Below are 18,364 nucleotides of genomic sequence, written 5' to 3'. Positions count from 1 at the left end.
GGTTGTGATTCAATTTCTAATTCAGATCTGGGGTAGAGACTTGAGGTTCAACGTTCTCATGAACTCCCAGGTAAGGTCACTGAGCCCTATGGTATCAATCCATGGATTTGGATCTGGGAGCAGGAAGGTTTTAAAGGAGATACTACCTCATTCTTCTTCATTAAATAAAAACCCATTATGTAAAATATACAAAATCAAGAGAGACTAAAATAATTTTTAAAAATTTATTAACAAAATGTTTACAACACAAACAGTTCAATTACTGTTTGCTTTTAAAAATTTCACTTCTACATAACAGATCCATATTATATAAAATATTTACAAGCGTAAATATACAAGAATCCCACCTGTGTGTAACCTGTGGTCCATTTGTGCTATCTCCCATCTGCAAGAGAAATCTAAATCATTATTTAAATTAAGTATTTACATATTTTTGTGTTGTCATTTGTAATTGCAACACCACCACTAAATGGTTCACAAGAATGGAATAATGCTAGAAACAAACTTGCAAAAAAAAGTGCATTTCAGGCAACCTTAGCAGCTGGCTTTTTTTAGACAGGTATCCACAGTCCATATGGACTTTTCTTCTTGTCTATTTTTGGGGATCCTGAAGAATTCTCTTCAGCAATAGCTTTAGCTGATTTCTGAAGCACAGGCTTTGCTACAGAATTCTGAAAGAGAACAAATTCTTAAGTCAGCTTCCCAAACACATACATTATATATTTAAACTATCACATTAAATAAAAGACACCAACCAAATGCAAAGCCATGGACCTCACTTGCAACTTAATTCCATCAAACTGTTAAGCCAAGACACTAGTGGGGAAAATCAGATACGTGCAAGGCATACTGCAATAGGGAGATATTAAGATAGTTTTATTAAGCTTTTAGCTGATTATTCTAATCACAGGATATTCTGAGATTTTAAAATATTTCAACAATCAAAAAGGACAAAGGGGAACAGTTAAAAGGGGAAAACACTGAAACTGAGAATGTGCATATTAGAGTAAGAACCTATTGGTCACTTGTGAGGCCCACACAAAAAAAGTATTAAAAATTCTATTTAGTGGCTTAGTAGGCCTCATATCACAAGTAAGCCAACAAAATAAAAGCCCCCAACAGAAATACATTCCAAGTCTAGTTTTTGAGTGATCAATGCTTAGATATACTTACGTTAGAGCTAAAAGTAATGCTTTTTTGCTGATAAGACTTTTCATTGGCATTTTTTGTTCCATCTTCTGTTAACTTGTCCGATAGCTAGACAGGTAAAAGAAAGTAAATTTTAGAAGTCATACCCTTGTAGGTATAAAAAGTAGTCCAATTGTATTATGAATTTACTTGTAGAGACATAAATCAAGTTTGATCTAACCAGTCAACATCCTAAAATAACATAGTACTTTTGTTAAGTTTTTCCCATAAAATTGACTCAATGATTTAAGATACCTTTCTCCATAAAGCAGTATTGTATGTATCCCTCTGATCTAAATTCAAGTAACTGTGAAAATAAAATACCAAAAAATACCTAGTTTCAAAAGAACTAAGGCATTTGCCCATCCAGTTGGGTACCTAATCACCTAAAAAATCAACTCAACTCTTATTTGTCCACCACTAATGCTTAGGCAAACCCACATCTCAGTCTGCATGATAGATAACCCATCGTTTTCATGTTAACTGAATGTATCAATTCCTAATTATTATAAACCTTTAAAGCTATGCATTTTATGCTGCACATTTCTGGAGAATTATAATAAACTTATCTGCAAATGAAGCAGGCCTCTTCTTCTGTAATCTCTCAAAACATCTGGAATATATTGCATATATTATCAAAGGGACATCTGTATCAGATGCCCCACCATTACAAAGTACACTTTCATTTAAAAATTGTCTTTAGTATCTTATCCAAATGGTGCTTGTCCCAAATTCTAGCATGCATCGGAATCTACCAACAAAACACTAAGCTTTCAGTGTGTCAACATAGACTTCAAATTAGTTTAACCTCTGATGCTTTTGCGCATGTATCAATTACCAACAGACTTTCTTCATCAATGTCTGGAGACCACATTCATGATTTCTATAAGACAGAAATAAAGCAGATAAACTATACTGTATGTTGAGTACAGAAGCTGTGGGAACATAACCCTGCAAATGAAAATTACAGATACTCTATAAAAAACTAGCGAGAAAAACTTGGTAACTACAAAGAAATCACCAAAGTATCAGCTACAATTATGGAAGTAATCAGGATTATGGCAATTGAAAATAAAGGTCATTAGTCTCCCACTTTCATGGGAAAGACACTATCTAATATTGTCAGGTCTGTTATTTATATTAGCTAGCCATCCCAAGAAACAGTCTAGGGTAAATGGAATAAAAATGGATAATCAGCTCTTTCTGGTAGTAGTCTTCTGAAGACCTTATTTATTTTAATATTAAGTTTAGAGATGAAGTTTGAAGATTGTTTATTTTTAAAATAAACAAAATACTTACCTCAGACTTTGCACCATTATTCAGTACACCTGTTTCCTGGTTTCTTTCTTTAGATACAGATACACTTCTGAGACTAGCTGGCAAGTCAAAGTTGGCTGTTCCTAACGCTTTTGCTGCATTGGCTTTGGCTATTTCTAACAGCTCCATTCGATCTACAAAAAGAAACACAAAATGTTCATTTATCTGGTATCATTTCTCCAAAAAAACTCAAAATCACAAAGTGTTCTTACACTAGTAATATAAAGATATTTAAACAGTATCTCCACGTATAAAATATATTTCTATTTAGGAAAGAGAATTCTACCTCTTTTGTTTAGAAAAGTAAGCTTCCCTCAATAATCAAAGGAAAGGAAAAGTGAGGTCGCTCAGTAGTGTCCGACTCTTTGCGACCCCATGGACTGTAGCCTACTAGGCTCCTCTGTCCATGGGATTTTCCAGGCAAGAGTACTGGATGGAGTGGGTTGCCATTTCCTTCTCCAGGGGATCTTCCCGACCCAGGGATAGAATCCAGGTCTCCCGTATTGGAGACAGACGCTTTACCGCCTGAGCCACCAATAATCAAAAGCTTGGTCAATAAATCAGCAGCATTTTGAGAGCTGGTCCACCCACAACTGCCCTCCACAGAGCCATTTTAAGGCACGGTGCTAAGCCCTAGGGGGAAAGAAAGCGGTCCATTTTAAAACTGGATGCCAACCGTACTGGAGTCTTAACTATTGACCCGCTGGGGGCCATCCTCTTTCCCCGAAGGCCTCTCCAACGACTCACCTTTCTCGCTCAAGCGAAAGGGGGTTGGGCTTCGCGACCTGCTCCGGGATCGCCCCCTCCAGCTTCTGCGCTCCTCGGGGTAGACGGTGCGGCCGAAGCCGTAGTAGCGGCGGCCTCGCGCGATGCCGTAGGCCCTACGGTAATACAAGCGGCAGCGGGAGCGGCTGCGGGACCGGTAGGACGTCCGGGTGGAGCCGGAGTGCCTCTCCCGGTACCGGCGGCTGCGGGAACGCGAGTGGCTCCGCGAGTAAGAGCGCGAGTAGCGCCGGTACCTCCTCTGGTGGCGCCTTCGGGAGCGAGACCTGGAGCGGCTCCTCCGCCCGGGCGGGCTGCGGCTCCGGGACCACGACCGGCTCGAGACGCTGGAACGGGACGAAGAGCGGCTCCCGGAGGCCGACGACGGCCGGCTGCACGGGCCCGACCGCGAGGACGAGGGCGAGGCCTTGGGCGGCGAACCCGGCCACAGGTCGTTCACGTAGCTGGACATCTCGGCCGGCAGCAAACTCTTCTACGAGTATCCCTTGCCAGAAACTCAGTTCCTAAAAACAAACGCAAAAAGAAAAAAACGTTAAGTTCCGGAATGAGTCGCGAGGGCGGCCCCGGAACCAGGAGAAAATCAACCTCCTGGCCTCCAGGCAGTGGCGCCGCCTGCGGCCGGCCTTCCCGCCAGGCCACCTTCCATCCCCCACCCGTGGAGCTCACGCAGGCCCGGGGACACACACGTCCTGAGGTACTGGCGGGAGCACCCTGTCACCAGAAGACCCACCACAGGCCGTCGACGCCTCACTCAGTGAGAGAAAGGCCCAACGCACGCCTTCCTGTAGAAGCTAACGACGAAGACAGGTTCACTGTTCTTCCCCAAACGAACACTCCAACCCTCCACGTCCAGCGTCCTGACACGATTTGAACAGGGCGACAGCAGACTCGTCTAAAGTACCAGGAGCTGGCGCTCTGCGCGTGCGCACAGACGTTGCGTGGTGGGCGTGGCTCTTCTCGTCCAACTGACGCTCTCCTCTCTGCCCGCCCAGCCCCACCCTCCGCCTCGCCCATTGGTCTCTGAGATGCGCATGCGCGGGTACGCCTTCGCGCCATCCGGGTATCCGCCGCTGGCTGTTTGGGTTTTTGGCTGTAAGTGGGCGGAAATAAGGCAGCATCGCGCGGGTTACACTAGTGGTGGGGCTTTATGCCCGGCCCGTGTTGACTGGTGCGTGGTCTCCTCTTCTGGAAAGCTGCAGGCTCGGGCTGTGCCTCCCGGAACCCTTATTAGCCACTTCCTCCTGACCCGTGTCCGGAAGGTGGGCCGCCCTCTTGAGACGTCACGGAAAGCGTGTCATTGCATGCATTATCTTAGAAAATGTGTCTTGGCTAGAAAAAGTAAGAAAGGTAAAGACAGACTGCAGAGATACCCATAGCTGACGTTTAATTTACTGAAGGTTCAGAATGACGTCTGAGATTATTCCAGTTATTATTTTGGTGCTAGGGATTAAACACTGATGACTTTTATTTCCAAGAATGTATAAGTAGGATACATTTTAGACATCAGTTCAGTCTCTCAGTCGTGTCTGACTCTGCGACCCCATGGACTGCAGCACGCCAGGTCTCTCTGTCCATCACCAACTCCTGAAGTCCACTCAAACTCATGTTCATTGAGTCAGTGATGCCGTCCAGCCATCTCATTTTCTGTCGTCTCCTCCTCCCACCTTCAATCTTTCCCAACATCAGGGTTTTTTGCAGTGAGTCAGTTCTTCACATCAGGTGGCCAGAGTATTGGAGCTTCAGCTTCAGTATTAGTCCTTCCGATGAATATTCAGGACTGATCTCCTTTAGGATGCACTGGTTGGATCTCCTTGCAGACTAAGGGACTCAAGAGTCTTCCCCAACACCACAGTTCAAAAGCATCAATTCTTTGGCGCTCAGCTTTCCTTACAGTCCAACTCTTACATCCATACATGACTACTGGAAAAACCATAGCTTTGACGAAACAGACCTTTGTTGGCAAAGGAATGTCTCTGCTTTTTAATATGCTGTCTAGGTTGGTCATAGCTGTCCTTCCAAGGAGTAAGCATCTTTTAATTTCATAGCTGCAATCAGCATCTGCAGTGATTTTGGAGCCCAGAAAAATAAAGTCAGCCACTGTTTCCACTGTTTCCCCATCTATTTGCCATGAAGTGATGGGACCGGATGCCATGATCTTCATTTTCTGAATGTTGAACTTTAAGCCAACTTTTTCACTCTCCTCTTTGGTTTTCATCAGGAGGCGCTTTAGTTCCTCTTCACTTTCTGCCATAAGGGTGATGTTTTTTGCATATCTGGGCTTGTTGATATTTCTCCCAGCAATCTTGATTCCAGCTTGAGCTTCATCCAGTCCAGCATTTCTCATTATGTACTCTGCATATAAGTTAAATAAGCAGGATGACAGTATACAGCCTTGATGTACTCCTTTCCCGATTTGGAACCAGTCTGTTGTTCCATGTCGAGTTCTAACTGTTGCTTCCTGACCTGCATACAGATATCTCATGAGGCCGGTCAGGTGGTTTGGTATTCCCATCTCTTTCAGAATTTTCCACAGTTTATTGTGATCCACACAGTCAAAGGCTTTGGGCATAGTCAATAAAGCAGAAATAGATGTTTTTCTGGAACTCTCTTGCTTTTTTGATGTTCCAGCAGATGTTGGCAATTTGATTTCTGGTTCTTCTGCCTTTTCTAAAACCAGCTTGAACATCTGGAAGTTCTTGGTTCACGTTTTATTGAAGCCTAGCTTGGAGAATTTTGAGCATTACTTTACTAGCATGTGAGATGAGTGCAAGGAGATCCAACCAGTCCATTCTAAAGGAGATCAGTCCTGGGTGTTCATTGGAAGGGCTGATGCTAAAGCTGAAACTCCAGTACTTTGGCCACCTCATGCAAAGAGTTGACTCATTGGAAAAGACTCTGATGCTGGGAGAGACTGGGGGCAGGAGGAAAAGGGGACGACTGAGGATGAGATGGCTGGATGGCATCACCAACTCGATGGACGTGAGTCTGAGTGAACTCCGGGAGTTGGTGATGGACGGGGAGGCCTGCCGTGCTGCAGTTCATGGGTTTGCAAAGAGTCGGACATGACTGAGCAACTGAACTGACTGACTGACTGATTGAGATGAGTGCAATTGTGCGGAAGTTTGAGCATTCATTGGCATTGGATTTCTTTGGGATGGAATGAAAACTCACCTTTTCCAGTCCTGTGGCCACTGCTGAGTTTTCCAAATTTGTTGGCATATTGAGTGCAACAGACTGACCCAGACTTGCCTGTGAGTGTCCAGGAGTCTCCAGTGGAGGTGTGGGTCGGTGGTGGCCTCCTGCAGGGTTGGGGGCACTGAGTGTAGCAGTACATGCATGTGATGTTTTAAAGAAGGTCACCATTATCTTCATTACCTCCACCATAGTTTGAAAGTGAAAGTGAAGTCACTCAGTCGTGTCTGACTCTGCGACCCATGGACTGTAGCCCACCAGGCTCCTCCGTCCATGGGATTCTCCAGGCAAGAATACTGGAATGGGTTGCCATTTCCTTCTCCAGGGGATCTTCCCGACCCAGGGATCGAACCCAGGTCTCCCACATTGCAGGCAGACACTTTAGCCTCTGCATCTGCAGAGGATGTCACCAGGGAAGCCCCCACCATAGTTTGGCCCCAGGTAAATAGCAGGGAGGGAACACAGCTCTACTCATCAGTGGAAAATTGGATTAAAGATTTACTAAGCATGGCCCCACCCATCAGAACAAGACCTAGTTTCCCCCTCAGTCAGTCTCTCCCATCGGGAAGCTTCCATAAGCCTCTTATCCTTCTCCATCAGAGGGCTGCTGCTGCTGCTAAGTCGCTTCAGTCATCATGTCAGACTCTTTGCAACCCCATAGACGGCAGCCCACTAGGCTCCTCCGTCCCTGGGATTCTCCAGGCAAGAATACTGGAGTGAGTTGCCATTTCCTTCTCCAATGCATGAAAGTGAAAAGTAAAAGTGAAGTCACTCAATCGTGCCCGACTCTTAGCGACCCCATGGACTGCAGCCTACCAGGCTCCTCCATCCACGGGATTTTTCCAGGCAAGAGTACTGGAGTGGGTTGCCATTGCCTTCTCACCATCAGAGGGCAGATAGACTGAAAACCACAATCACAGAAAGCTAACCAGTCTAACCACATGGACCACAGCCTGTCTAACTCAATGAAACTATGAGCCATGCCGTGTAGGGCCACCCAAGACGGGCGGGTCATGGTGGAGAGGTCTGACAGAATGTGGTCCACTGGAGAAGGGAATGGCTAACCACTTCAGTATTCTTGCCTTGAAAACCGCATGAAAAGGAAAAAACGATAGAACACTGAAAGGTCACCCCCCAGGTCAGTAGGTGCCCAATATGCTACTGGAGATCAGTGGAGAACTAACTCCAGAAAGAATGAAGAGACGGAGCCAAAGCAAAAACAACACCCAGTTGTGGATGTGACTGGAGATGGAAGCAAGGTCTGATGCTGTAAAGAGTAATACTGCAAAGGAACCTGGAATGTTAGGTCCATGAATCAAGGCAAATTGGAAGTGGTCAAACAGGAGATGGCAAGAGTGAACATCAACATTTTAGGAATCAGCGAACTAAAATGAACTGGAATGGGTGAATTTAACTCAGATGACCATTTTAAACATATTAATTGTTAATAATAAGGATTTCCCTGTAGCTCAAGTGGTAAAGAAGCTGCCTGAGATGCAGGAGACCAGGGTTCAATCCCTGGGTCAGGAAGATCCTCTGCCAAAGGGAATGGCAGTCCATTCCAGTATTGCCTGGAGAATTCCATGGACAGGAAAGCCTGGTGATCTACAGTTAATGGGGTCACAGAGTCAGACACGACTGAGTGACTATCACACACACACATACACACACACACACACACACATTGTTAATAAACATGACAGTTGCCTTAAAATAAGTTTTCATCCAACGAATTTACCACTTGTGTAAGGAGAAGTATTAATTAGCTGCTTTGCAAGTCAAGGGTGAGATTTTTACAAAGGCCACTCTTTTTGGAGGGAAGATACAAAATCACATCTTGGATTATATAGGGTAGCCCAGTCTAATCAGAGGAGAGATTCAAAGCAAGAGAAAAACTCCACCATTCATTGCTGCTTCTGAAATATTATGGAATATCTGCAAGGACTCAGAGAGGTCTGTGAGAACTAAGGATGACTCCCTGCTGGCAGCACCAAGGAAATAGAGCCCTTTGTCCTACAATCTCAGAACCGAATTCCTCCAATATCTGACTGAGCAAAATGTTGGGGATTTGCCCCTAGGTCTCCTGAAAGAATGCACTGGCAACCCTGCTGACACCGTGACTTTAGACCAGCGACCAGTCTCACAGAACTGTTAATAAATTGGGGTTGGTTGAGACACTATTAAATCTTTATTTTCTTGGGCTCCAAAAATCACTGCAGATGGTGACTGCAGCCATGAAATTAAAAGACGCTTGCTCCTTGGAAGAAAAACTGTGATTGCCTAAATAGCATATTAAAAGGCAGACATTACTTTGCCAACAAAAGTCCATCTAGTCAAAGCTATGGTTTTTTCAGTAGTCATGTATGGATGTGAGAATTGGACCATATGAAGTCTGAGCACTGAAGAACTGATGCTTTGAACTGTGGTGTTGGAGAAGACTCTTGATAAGAGTCCCTTGGACTGCAAGGAGATCCAACCAGTCCATCCTTAAGGAAATCATTCCTGAATATTCATTGGAAGGACTGATGCTGAAGCTCCAATCCTTTGGCCACCTGATGCAAAGAGCCAACTCATTAGAAAAGACCTTGTTGCTGGGAAAGAATGAAAGGAGGAGGGAAGGAGGACAACAGAGGCTGAGATGGTTGGATGGCATTGCTGACTCAATGGAATGAGTTTGAGCAAGCTCCAGGAGATGGTGAAGGACAGGGAAGCCTGGCATGCTGCAGTCCATGGGGTCGCAAAGAGTAGGGCATGACTGAGTGACTGAACAACAACAAGAAGAAGACACTAAGTTTGTGACTATTTGTTACTGAAGCAGTAGAAAACTAATACACTCACTAAAGTTTTATAGCTTTTATCCATACACATCTTACACTTACCTTGCTACGTGTATTCTAAGATATTTTGATGATATTTTTTAAGTGTTCAGTTTGTTTTATGTGTTTGAAAGCTACACAACATCTAGCTGAGTTAGGTGAATAACACCTAGGTCAGTTTTTACACCCAACATTAAAGACTTTTTTCATTTAATAGGTAAATTCAACCTATTTACATTTATCAGAGAAACTGCATTATTGACCTTATCTCTTCCATTGGAGCCTATTGTTTATTTTACTTTGCCTTTTTCAGTTTTTCCTATTTTATTTTGCCAACCTGATCAAGTCTCTCTTCCTCAAACTGATCATGCAGAGGTTCTGCAATGTTTCATCATACCATTAATGATTTAATAGTTATCTTTTTCTCCCTATGAAAGATATTTAAACCCCATCTCTCCTTCCACAAATATTTATAGAATGTTTATTATATTAGATGCTATTGGATATGTTAAGAAAAATTTAGCACTGAAATTAAATTTTTTCATTAATTTTAATACAGCTAATTTTGTAACAAGCAAGGAAATCCAAAGATCTATAATGTAAAAGCTAATAATACATTTCCTGCTGGGGTCCAGCCTCAGCAGAGTCCAGGAATACCCTCAGGATGAACGGCATTGGCGAACAAATGAATGACACGGGGAGACCAAGCTTCGGTGAGCGAGGCCCGTAACTTTATTTTCAAAATGAGCATTTATACCCTGACTTGTACATACAGGAAAATGAAAGATGCAAGGTCATGCAGAGTCAGCTCAAACATTCCAGCAGTTTTGTCCTTATCGAAACCAGGATTTTTTCTGCACACCTTTCCCATAAACAAGGGTCCCATGTTGTGTACATTATCTTCTGGCCTTGGAGGCCTGTTGACATTTTATGACCCTTTTTTGATAAAGGTTGATCAACTAGAAAACTTGTTTTCCCTTAAAGTGTTTTTTCTTTATACCTCTAATCTGTGTCAGCCTCAGAAAGTACTAAACAGAATTACATTCTCATGGAGCAAAGGTGCAGTGGGTTACAACAAAAAAAGAACTTATTAGCTCAAAGGTCTGATGTGGTTAATACCAAGGCTACTACTTGTTTTTCTTACATTCCAACTATATTAACTAATGCACTCCCAGGCACACAAGGATAAGGGATATGGGGACTTGGCAGCAAGCATTGGCTCAACAATGAAACCCTTCACCAGTATTATTTTAATAAAACTTTTTCACCCCTCAAAGGGTTCTATATTTTTAGAATGGTAGGCTTCCCAGTGTCATGGTTTGTGAACAATCATATGCATAGTTGCAAGAGTCTGGATAAACCTGCCAAGCAAGCTAGAATGCTATCAGGAGGGTTTGAATTGAAATGCTCCTTTCATGCTCAGGAGACTTATCAACTAGAGCCCTAAGCTGATTTTCTCCAGAGAAAGGTGGTCGGGGATAGCCCCCTGTTAATGTCAGAAGAGTTGGTGAAAGGCATAATATAGTAAACAGTAGACAGACAGATTTTGGTTTGGGGTAGATGCTAGAGCAGGTCCAGGGAGTCCCTCGAGTCCTGATCCACCTTGCTTGTCCAGTCTCCTCCGCATGACCTTGTCATGGGTGGGATCTCCCCTGCTGGCTCCCGGCAATTTCCTATAAGTATCAGTTCAGTTCAGTTGCTCAGTCGTGTCTGACTCCTTGCGACCCCATGAATCACAGCACTCCAGGCCTCCCTGCCTATCACCAACTCCCGGAGTTTACTCAAACTTATGTCCATCAAGTTGGTGATGCCATCCTGCCATCTCATCCTCTGTCAGCCCCTTCTCCTCCTGACCCCAATCCCTCCCAGCATCAGAGTCTTTCCAATGAGTTAACTCTTCACATGAGGTGGACAAAGTATTGGAGTTTCAGCTTCAACATCAGTCCTTCCAATGAACACTCAGGACAGATCACTCCTTTAGAAAGGACTGGTTGGATCTCCTTGCAGTCCAAGGGACTCTCAAGACTCTTCTCCAACACCACAGTTCAAAAGCATCAATTATTCAGCTCTCAGCTTTCTTCACAAACCAACTCTAACATCCATACATGACCATGGGAAAAACCATAGCCTTGACTAGACAGACCTTTGTTGGCAAAGTAATGTTTCTGCTTTTCAATAAGCTATCCAGGTTGGTCATAACTTTCCTTCCAAGGAGTAAGCATCTTTAAATTTCATGGCTGCAATCACCACCTGCAGTGATTTTGGAGCCCCCAAAAATAAAGTCTGACACTATTTCCACTTTTTCCCCATCTATTTCCCATGAAGTGTTGGGACCAGATGCCATGATCTTCGTTTCTTGAATGTTGAGCTTTAAGCTAACTTTTTCACTCTCCTCTTTCACTTTCATCAAGAGGTTTTTTAGTCCCTCTTCACTTTCTGCCATAAGGGTGGTAGGTGCCCAATATGCTACTGGAGATCAGTGGAGAAATAACTCCAGAAAGAATGAAGGGATGGAACCAAAACAAAAACAATACCCAGTTGTGGATGTGACTGGTGATAGAAGCAAGGTCTGATGCTGTAAAGAACAATATTGCATAGGAACCTGGAATGTTAGGTCCATGAATCGAGGCAAATTGGAAGTGGTCAAACAGGAGATGGCAAGAGTGAACGTCAACATTCTAGGAATCAGCGAACTAAAATGAACTGGAATGGGTGAATTTAACTCAGATGACCATTATATCTACTACTGTGGGCAGGAATCCCTTAGAAGAAATGGAGTAGCCATCACGGTCAACAAGAGTCCGAAATGCAGTACTTGGACGCAATCTCAAAAATGACAGAATGATCTCTGTTCATTTCCAAGGCAAACCATTCAATATCACAGTTATCCAAGTCTATGCCCCAACCAGTAATGCTGAAGAAGCTGAAGTTGAACGATTCTATGAAGACCTACAAGACCTTTTAGAACTAACACCCAAAAAAGATGTCCTTTTCATTATAGGGGACTGGAATGCAAAAGTAGGAAGTCAAGAAACACCTGGGGTAACAGGCAAATTTGGCCTTGGAATATGGAATGAAGCAGGGCAAAGGCTAATAGAGTTTTGCCAAGAGAACGCACTGGTCATAGCAAACACCCTCTTCCAACAACACAAGAGGAGACTCTACACATGGACATCACCAGATGGTCAACACCAAAATCAGATTGATTATATTCTTTTCAGGCAAAGATGGAGAAGCTCTAAACAGTCAGCAAAAACAAGACCAGGAGCTGACTGTGGCTCAGATCATGAACTCCTTATTGCCAAATTCAGACTTAAATTGAAGAAAGTAGGGAAAACCACTAGACCATTCAGGCATGACCTAAATAAAATCCCTTATGATTATACAGTGGAAAAGGTCCATAAGACATCTTTAAATGTCTTTCATTAATCTTTTAATAGAACCATTTGCTCTTTTTTTGTGGGGGCAGTGGGGGGGAGGCTGTGCAGCATACAAACTCTTAGTTTTGGCATGCATGACATGTGTCATCTAGTTCCCCGACCAGGGATCAAACCTGGGATCTAACTCTGCATTGGGAGTGCAGAGGCTTAGCCACTGGACCACCAAGTCCCAAGAGGGAGCTGTTTTTAGTTGAAAGATGTGAACCCAGGGTTCAACACTCTGTAATTTGACTACCATCTGATAGGTTAAAAGAATCTGATGGGGCTCTTCCCATCAAGGTTCAAGTACAGTTTATGGTTGCTGTCTTTTCTTGAAAACTGTCACTGGGTTCCAATGTGTGAGGTAGACCCTCATCAGGTGGAGAGTCTCTGCAGGCCTCTTTGACCTGCTGGAAATAAGCTTCTAATACTGCACTAGTCTTACAGTACTGGGTCATATCAGAGTTCACAAGAGCTGGTTGAGCATGTGTGGTTCTATCATTAAGGGCATGGGTTGCCTGTAATGATTTCATCAGACATCAACTTCTATTTCCCAAAAGGTGCTGATCTTATTGTCCTAAGAGTTAAAGGTAACACTTTAAGCCAAGATAATACTGTGGTTTCAGTTAATTTTGCCAATTTTCATTTTAGAATGCCATCACTACCATCAACCATTCTTGAAGACTGAGGATGACTGCTGGGAGCCAGCACGGGTGATCCCACCCATGACAAGGTCATGCGGAGAGGCCTGATGGGCAAGACGAGTCAGGCTTCAGGGGCTCCCCCTAGGTTTTCCTGAACATCTACCCCCAAAAAACAGAGTCTGCCTGCTTTATTACTGTGCTTTCCACTCTTCTAAAGTTCTCTGGAAAAAAGTCAACTCAGGGCTTCAGTCTCCTGCATATGAAAGGAATGTCTCGACTTAACTCCTTTGATGGCTTTCTAACCTATCTGACTGGTCTGCTTTACAATTTGTGAATTGCTTACAGCCCCTCAACCACGAGAGGCACAAAGCTTAAACATCTTAAAGATATAGAGCCTTTTAGAGTTAAGAATTAGTTTGGTGAAGAGTTTGTTGAGTTAATGTTTGCTGCCAGGTCTCCATATCCTTTATCTTTTAGGCACCTGGGAGGATATTAATCAATGTAAACGGGATGCAGAAATAGGAATATAGTAGTTTTGATGTTAGCAATACTAGACTTTTGAGTTAATTACTTTTCTCTTTGTTATAAATCACTGTACTCCTTTTTCCTTGTTATAAATTGTTGTATCCTTGCTATGTAAGAATGTAACTTTATTTAGTGCTTTCTGAGAGTGGCACCAGACTTTGGGAAGAACAACACTATAACCCTTATCAGAAAAGGGCTGTAAAATGTTAATTGGCCTTATGGCCGGAAGATGATGTAAATTACCTAAGACAGGTATGCAGAGAGAAAGCCTGGTCTTGATAAGAGTCAGGGCTGTTGACACTGCATAATTTTGTATTATCCATTGATCTCTATGTACAATCAAAAGTATAAAAGGCCTTCGGAACAATAAAAGATGGCCCAGTTTCTCGGACTAGTCTCTCTAACTAGTTTCTTGGAAATCTGGTTTCCCCCTCTCTCTCTCTTTCTCCCTCTCCCTCCCTCTCCTTTTCTGGCCGAATTGCCATCTGGAACATAGAGGCTACTTACTTGCCCTGGCTTTTAAGATCCATGCAAAAGGGAGCCTAAGGTAGAGCACCCTTCGATATTCAAGTGGGCGCTGGTGGCCCAACATAGACAGTGCAAGTTTCTTGTCTGGAACTTTATTGGCTTTCCACGTAAACCAAGTTATTTAGCCTCTTTTCTCCACTAAATTTTTCTACTACACTATTCTTTCCTAATCTGTCTTTATATTTCTAATTAAATAGTCCTTTTCCAGACTCCAACTCTGTCCCCGCTTCGAATTCCCTGGATCCACCTGGGCAGGACCCCGGCAGATGATGGGGCCAATAGTAGTGCCATTACTCTCCATCTAGTTGTTTCATAATTTGTCCAGCAAAGTGAATCCCTCTATCACCTGAAAGTAAGTTTCAGTTCAGTTCAGTTCAGTTCAGTCGCTCAGCCATCTCTGACTCTTTGCGACCCCATGAACTGCAGAACGCCAGGCCTCCCTGTCCATCACCAACTTCCAGAGTCCACCCAAACCCATGTCCATCGAGTCGGTAATGCCACCGAACCATCTCATCCTCTGTCATCCCCTTCTCCTCCTGCCCTCAATCTTTCCCAGCATCAGGGTCTTTTCAAATGAGTCAGCTCTTCACATCAGGTGGCCAAAGTATTGGAGTTTCAGCTTCAACATCAGTCCTTCCAATGAATACCCAGGACTGATCTCCTTTAAGATGGACTGTTTGAATCTCCTTGCAGTCCAAGGGACTCTCAAGAGTCTTCTCCAACACCACAGTTCAAAAGCATCAATTCTTCAGTGCTCAGCTTTCTCTATAGTCCAACTCTCACACCCATGCATACTGGAAAAACCATAGCCTTGACTAGACGGACCTAGCAAAGTAATGTCTCTGCTTTTTAATACACTGTCTACGTTGGTCATAACTTCCTTCCCAAGGAGTAAGTGTCCTTTAATTTCATGGCTGCAATCACCATCTGCAGTGATTTTGGAGCCCCAAAAAATAAAGTCTGCCACTGTTTTCACTGTTTCCCCATCTATTTGCCGTGAAGTGATGGGACCAGATGCCTTGATCTTCATTTTCTGAATGTTAAGCTTTAAGCCAACTTTTTCACTCTCTTCTTTCACTTTCATCAGGAGGCTCTTTAGTTCTTCCCTTTCTGCCATAAGGGTGGTGTCATTTGCATATCTGAGGTTATTAATATTTCCCCCGGCAATCTTGATTCCAGCTTGAGCTTCATCCAGTCCAGCATTTCTCATGATGTACTCTGCATATAAGTTAAATAAGCAGGGGGACAATATACAGCCTTGACGTATTCCTTTCCCGATTTTGGAACCAGTCTGTTGTTCCATGTCCAGCTCTAACTGTTGCTTCCTGACCTGCATACAAGTTTCTCAAGAGGCAGATCAAGTGGTCTGGTATTCCCATCTCTTTCAGAATTTTCCACAGTTTATTGTGATCCACACAGTCAAAGGCTTTGGGCATAGTCAATAAAGCAGAAATAGATGTTTTTCTGGAACTCTCTTGCTTTTTCCATGATCCAACGGATGTTGGCATTTTGAAATCTGGTTCCTCTGCCTTTTTTAAAACCAGCTTGAACATCTGGAAGTTCAAGGTTCACATATTGCTGAAGCCTGGCTTGAAGAATTTTAAGCATTTCTTCACTAGCGTGAGATGAGCGTAATTGTGTGGTACTTTGAGCATTCTTTGGCATTGCCTTTCTTTGGGATTGGAATGAACTGATCTTTTCCAGTCTCGTTGGATTCCTTAAAGGGGAAAAACATTTTTTAGTAATTTCTTTACTACAGTGGTAGCATCAGCTTTCCAACATGGAAAAGCTTCTACTCATCTAGAAAATTCCTCTGTCCATGGGATTTTCCAGGCAAGAGTACTGGAGTGGGGTGCCATTGCCTTCTCCAAGACATACTATTATTAAGTACATATCGATGGCCCACAGAAGGAGGCAAAGGAATGAAATCTAAATGCAAATGTTCAGATGGTCCAGATGGTGAGGCAGAAGTTCTGGAGCCCCTTTCCTGAATTCACCCAGGTCCTGGGATTGGCTGGTTAAACATTGTGTTTCACACCATCTTAGAACAGTTATCCCAGCAGTATTTTTTCCTAATTTGAATCATTTGGTCAATCCCACAGTGATCAGTTGGAATGCTTATAAAAATAGCAATCTGAGGGATTCAGGAAGCACCAGATGACCATCCAGGGCCTTCCCAAGTCACCTTTTTATATTAAATTTGCATCTGTTCTTGGTGCCGCTCTTGTTTCCTAATACAGATATATTTGCTTGTCTGTAAAATAAGTTATCATAACTGATTTGGTTTCAATCACCTTTGTGGAGTTCATTCGTTACAGAGTTTTGGAATATTAGGAATCTCATGAGTCACAGCCTTAGCATCAAAGTCATCTATAAGATTTCCTTGATATTCACAGTCTGATCTGTATGAGCTTCAGCTTTTATCATAGAAACTTACAAAGGCAGTAATAATACAGACAGGTGCTCAGCAACTGGTGGTCCATCTTTTACAGGCATGCCATTTGATGTTAGGAATTCCTCCTGTTTCTATAGTATACCAAAATCATGGATTACTCCAAAATCATACCTGATTGGTATACTTATTTACAGTTTATGTTTGGCTAACTCATAGGCTTGAGTCAGGGTAACCAATTCTGAAACTTGTGCTGAATTAAGTTGGGGAAGAACTTTCCTTTTTAATTTTGGGTATTATAATTCATTTCAGGTATTAAAAGCGTAAGAGTCTGATATTTTCTTGCAGAATTTTTGGCATAGGAACCATCAACATAGAATGTTAATTCTGGATTGGCTGATGGGTTTCCTGTAAACCTAATCTAAGAGTCCAATTTTGAGGAACCAATTAGACACAGCTATATATTTCTCTTTTGTTGGGTAAATGCAGGAGAGTAGTAGGGTTTAAAGAGTTACAGCAAAGAATGCACAGACTTGAAAGAGACAAGAAGGAACAGAATCTCATAAAATGTTAGTCTCCTGATTGAGAAATTCAGTGAATGCTTAGTATGTAGTAAGCTTTCCACAGCATGAGGAACCTGTAGATATGAGTCATTTCCCTGAAAAAGTTCTGAGGACTCTACAGTTTTAGTGATTGCAGCTGAAAAAAAAATTTTAAGACTTTTTTTCTGGATGTGGGCCATTTTTGAAAGCATATATTGAATTTGTTACAATATTGCTTGTGTTTTATGTTTTGGTTTTTTGGCCACCAGGCACGTGGGATCCCAGCTCCTGGACTAGGGATTAAACCCACACCCTCTGTATTGGAAGGTGAAGTCCCAACCACTGAACCTCCAGGGAAGTCCCCTGTGGCTACTGCTTTCAAACAATTTGGGTCTGGCCTGGTTAATGGGTCCATCTGCAGGCTATAATAGGCTATGAAGTGAAGTGAAATCACTCAGTCATGTCCGACTCTTTGCGACCCCATGGACTGTAGCCTACTGGGCTCCTCCGTCGATGGGATTTTCCGGGCAAAGGTACTGGAGTGGGTTGCCATTTTCTCCTCCAGAGGATCTTCCTGACCCAGGGATCGAATCCAGGTCTACCTGCATTGAAGGCAGACGCTTTACCCTCTGAGCCACTAGGGAAGCTCCTATAATAGGCTATAGGTCTATTATTTTCCTTCACATTCTTGAGGACTCCTAAACCCCAATTGTTCCATTCATTGATAAACAATACAAAAGGTCTAGAATATACAGGGAGCAATAATCTGGGAGGATTTTACAAAGCCCATTTGAATTCAGAACAGGTTTCCTCATGTTTCATTCCCCAAGGAAGAGACTTCCGAGTGCTATTTTTAGTTCACAGAGTGGGGAAGCCAATCAAGACATATGAGACTCAGGACCTACAATATCCCACAAGACAAAGGAATCCTTAAGGTCTAGGATAATTTTGAATGGTATTTATACTTTCTAAAGACAGAAAGATTCCTTTTGCAGAGAATTCATGACCTAGATAATGA

General features: G+C 43.0%; 1 protein-coding gene across 4 annotated transcripts; it reads right to left on the bottom strand.

Annotated features, from left to right (window-relative positions):
* Window positions 1-210: 210 nt before the first annotated feature.
* On the bottom strand, window positions 211-4,243 carry RSRP1 (arginine and serine rich protein 1). Of its 4 annotated transcripts, XM_069575017.1 has the most exons (6): window positions 4,019-4,228; window positions 3,525-3,791; window positions 3,253-3,386; window positions 2,488-2,639; window positions 1,174-1,257; window positions 211-671 (listed from the first exon to the last, which is right to left on the bottom strand). In XM_069575017.1, exons 2-6 carry the CDS (start codon window positions 3,737-3,739, stop codon window positions 552-554), a joined length of 705 nt encoding a protein of 234 aa, XP_069431118.1. In that variant the 5' UTR covers window positions 3,740-3,791; window positions 4,019-4,228; the 3' UTR covers window positions 211-551. The 4 variants fall into 4 exon arrangements, 2 of the variants coding, with proteins under 2 accessions (XP_069431118.1, XP_069431117.1); XR_011254096.1 differs by having other exon boundaries at window positions 1,174-2,071; window positions 3,253-3,791; window positions 4,019-4,242; XR_011254097.1 differs by having other exon boundaries at window positions 1,174-1,801; window positions 3,253-3,791; window positions 4,019-4,231.
* Between the last annotated feature and the right edge of the window lie 14,121 nt (window positions 4,244-18,364).

The sequence above is a fragment of the Ovis canadensis genome, chromosome 2 (genome assembly GCF_042477335.2).
Source record: "Ovis canadensis isolate MfBH-ARS-UI-01 breed Bighorn chromosome 2, ARS-UI_OviCan_v2, whole genome shotgun sequence".
Taxonomy (NCBI): Eukaryota; Metazoa; Chordata; class Mammalia; order Artiodactyla; family Bovidae; genus Ovis; species Ovis canadensis.
The sequence above is the reverse complement of the archived record's forward strand: the minus strand, read 5'-3'. Positions and strand labels throughout refer to the sequence as shown.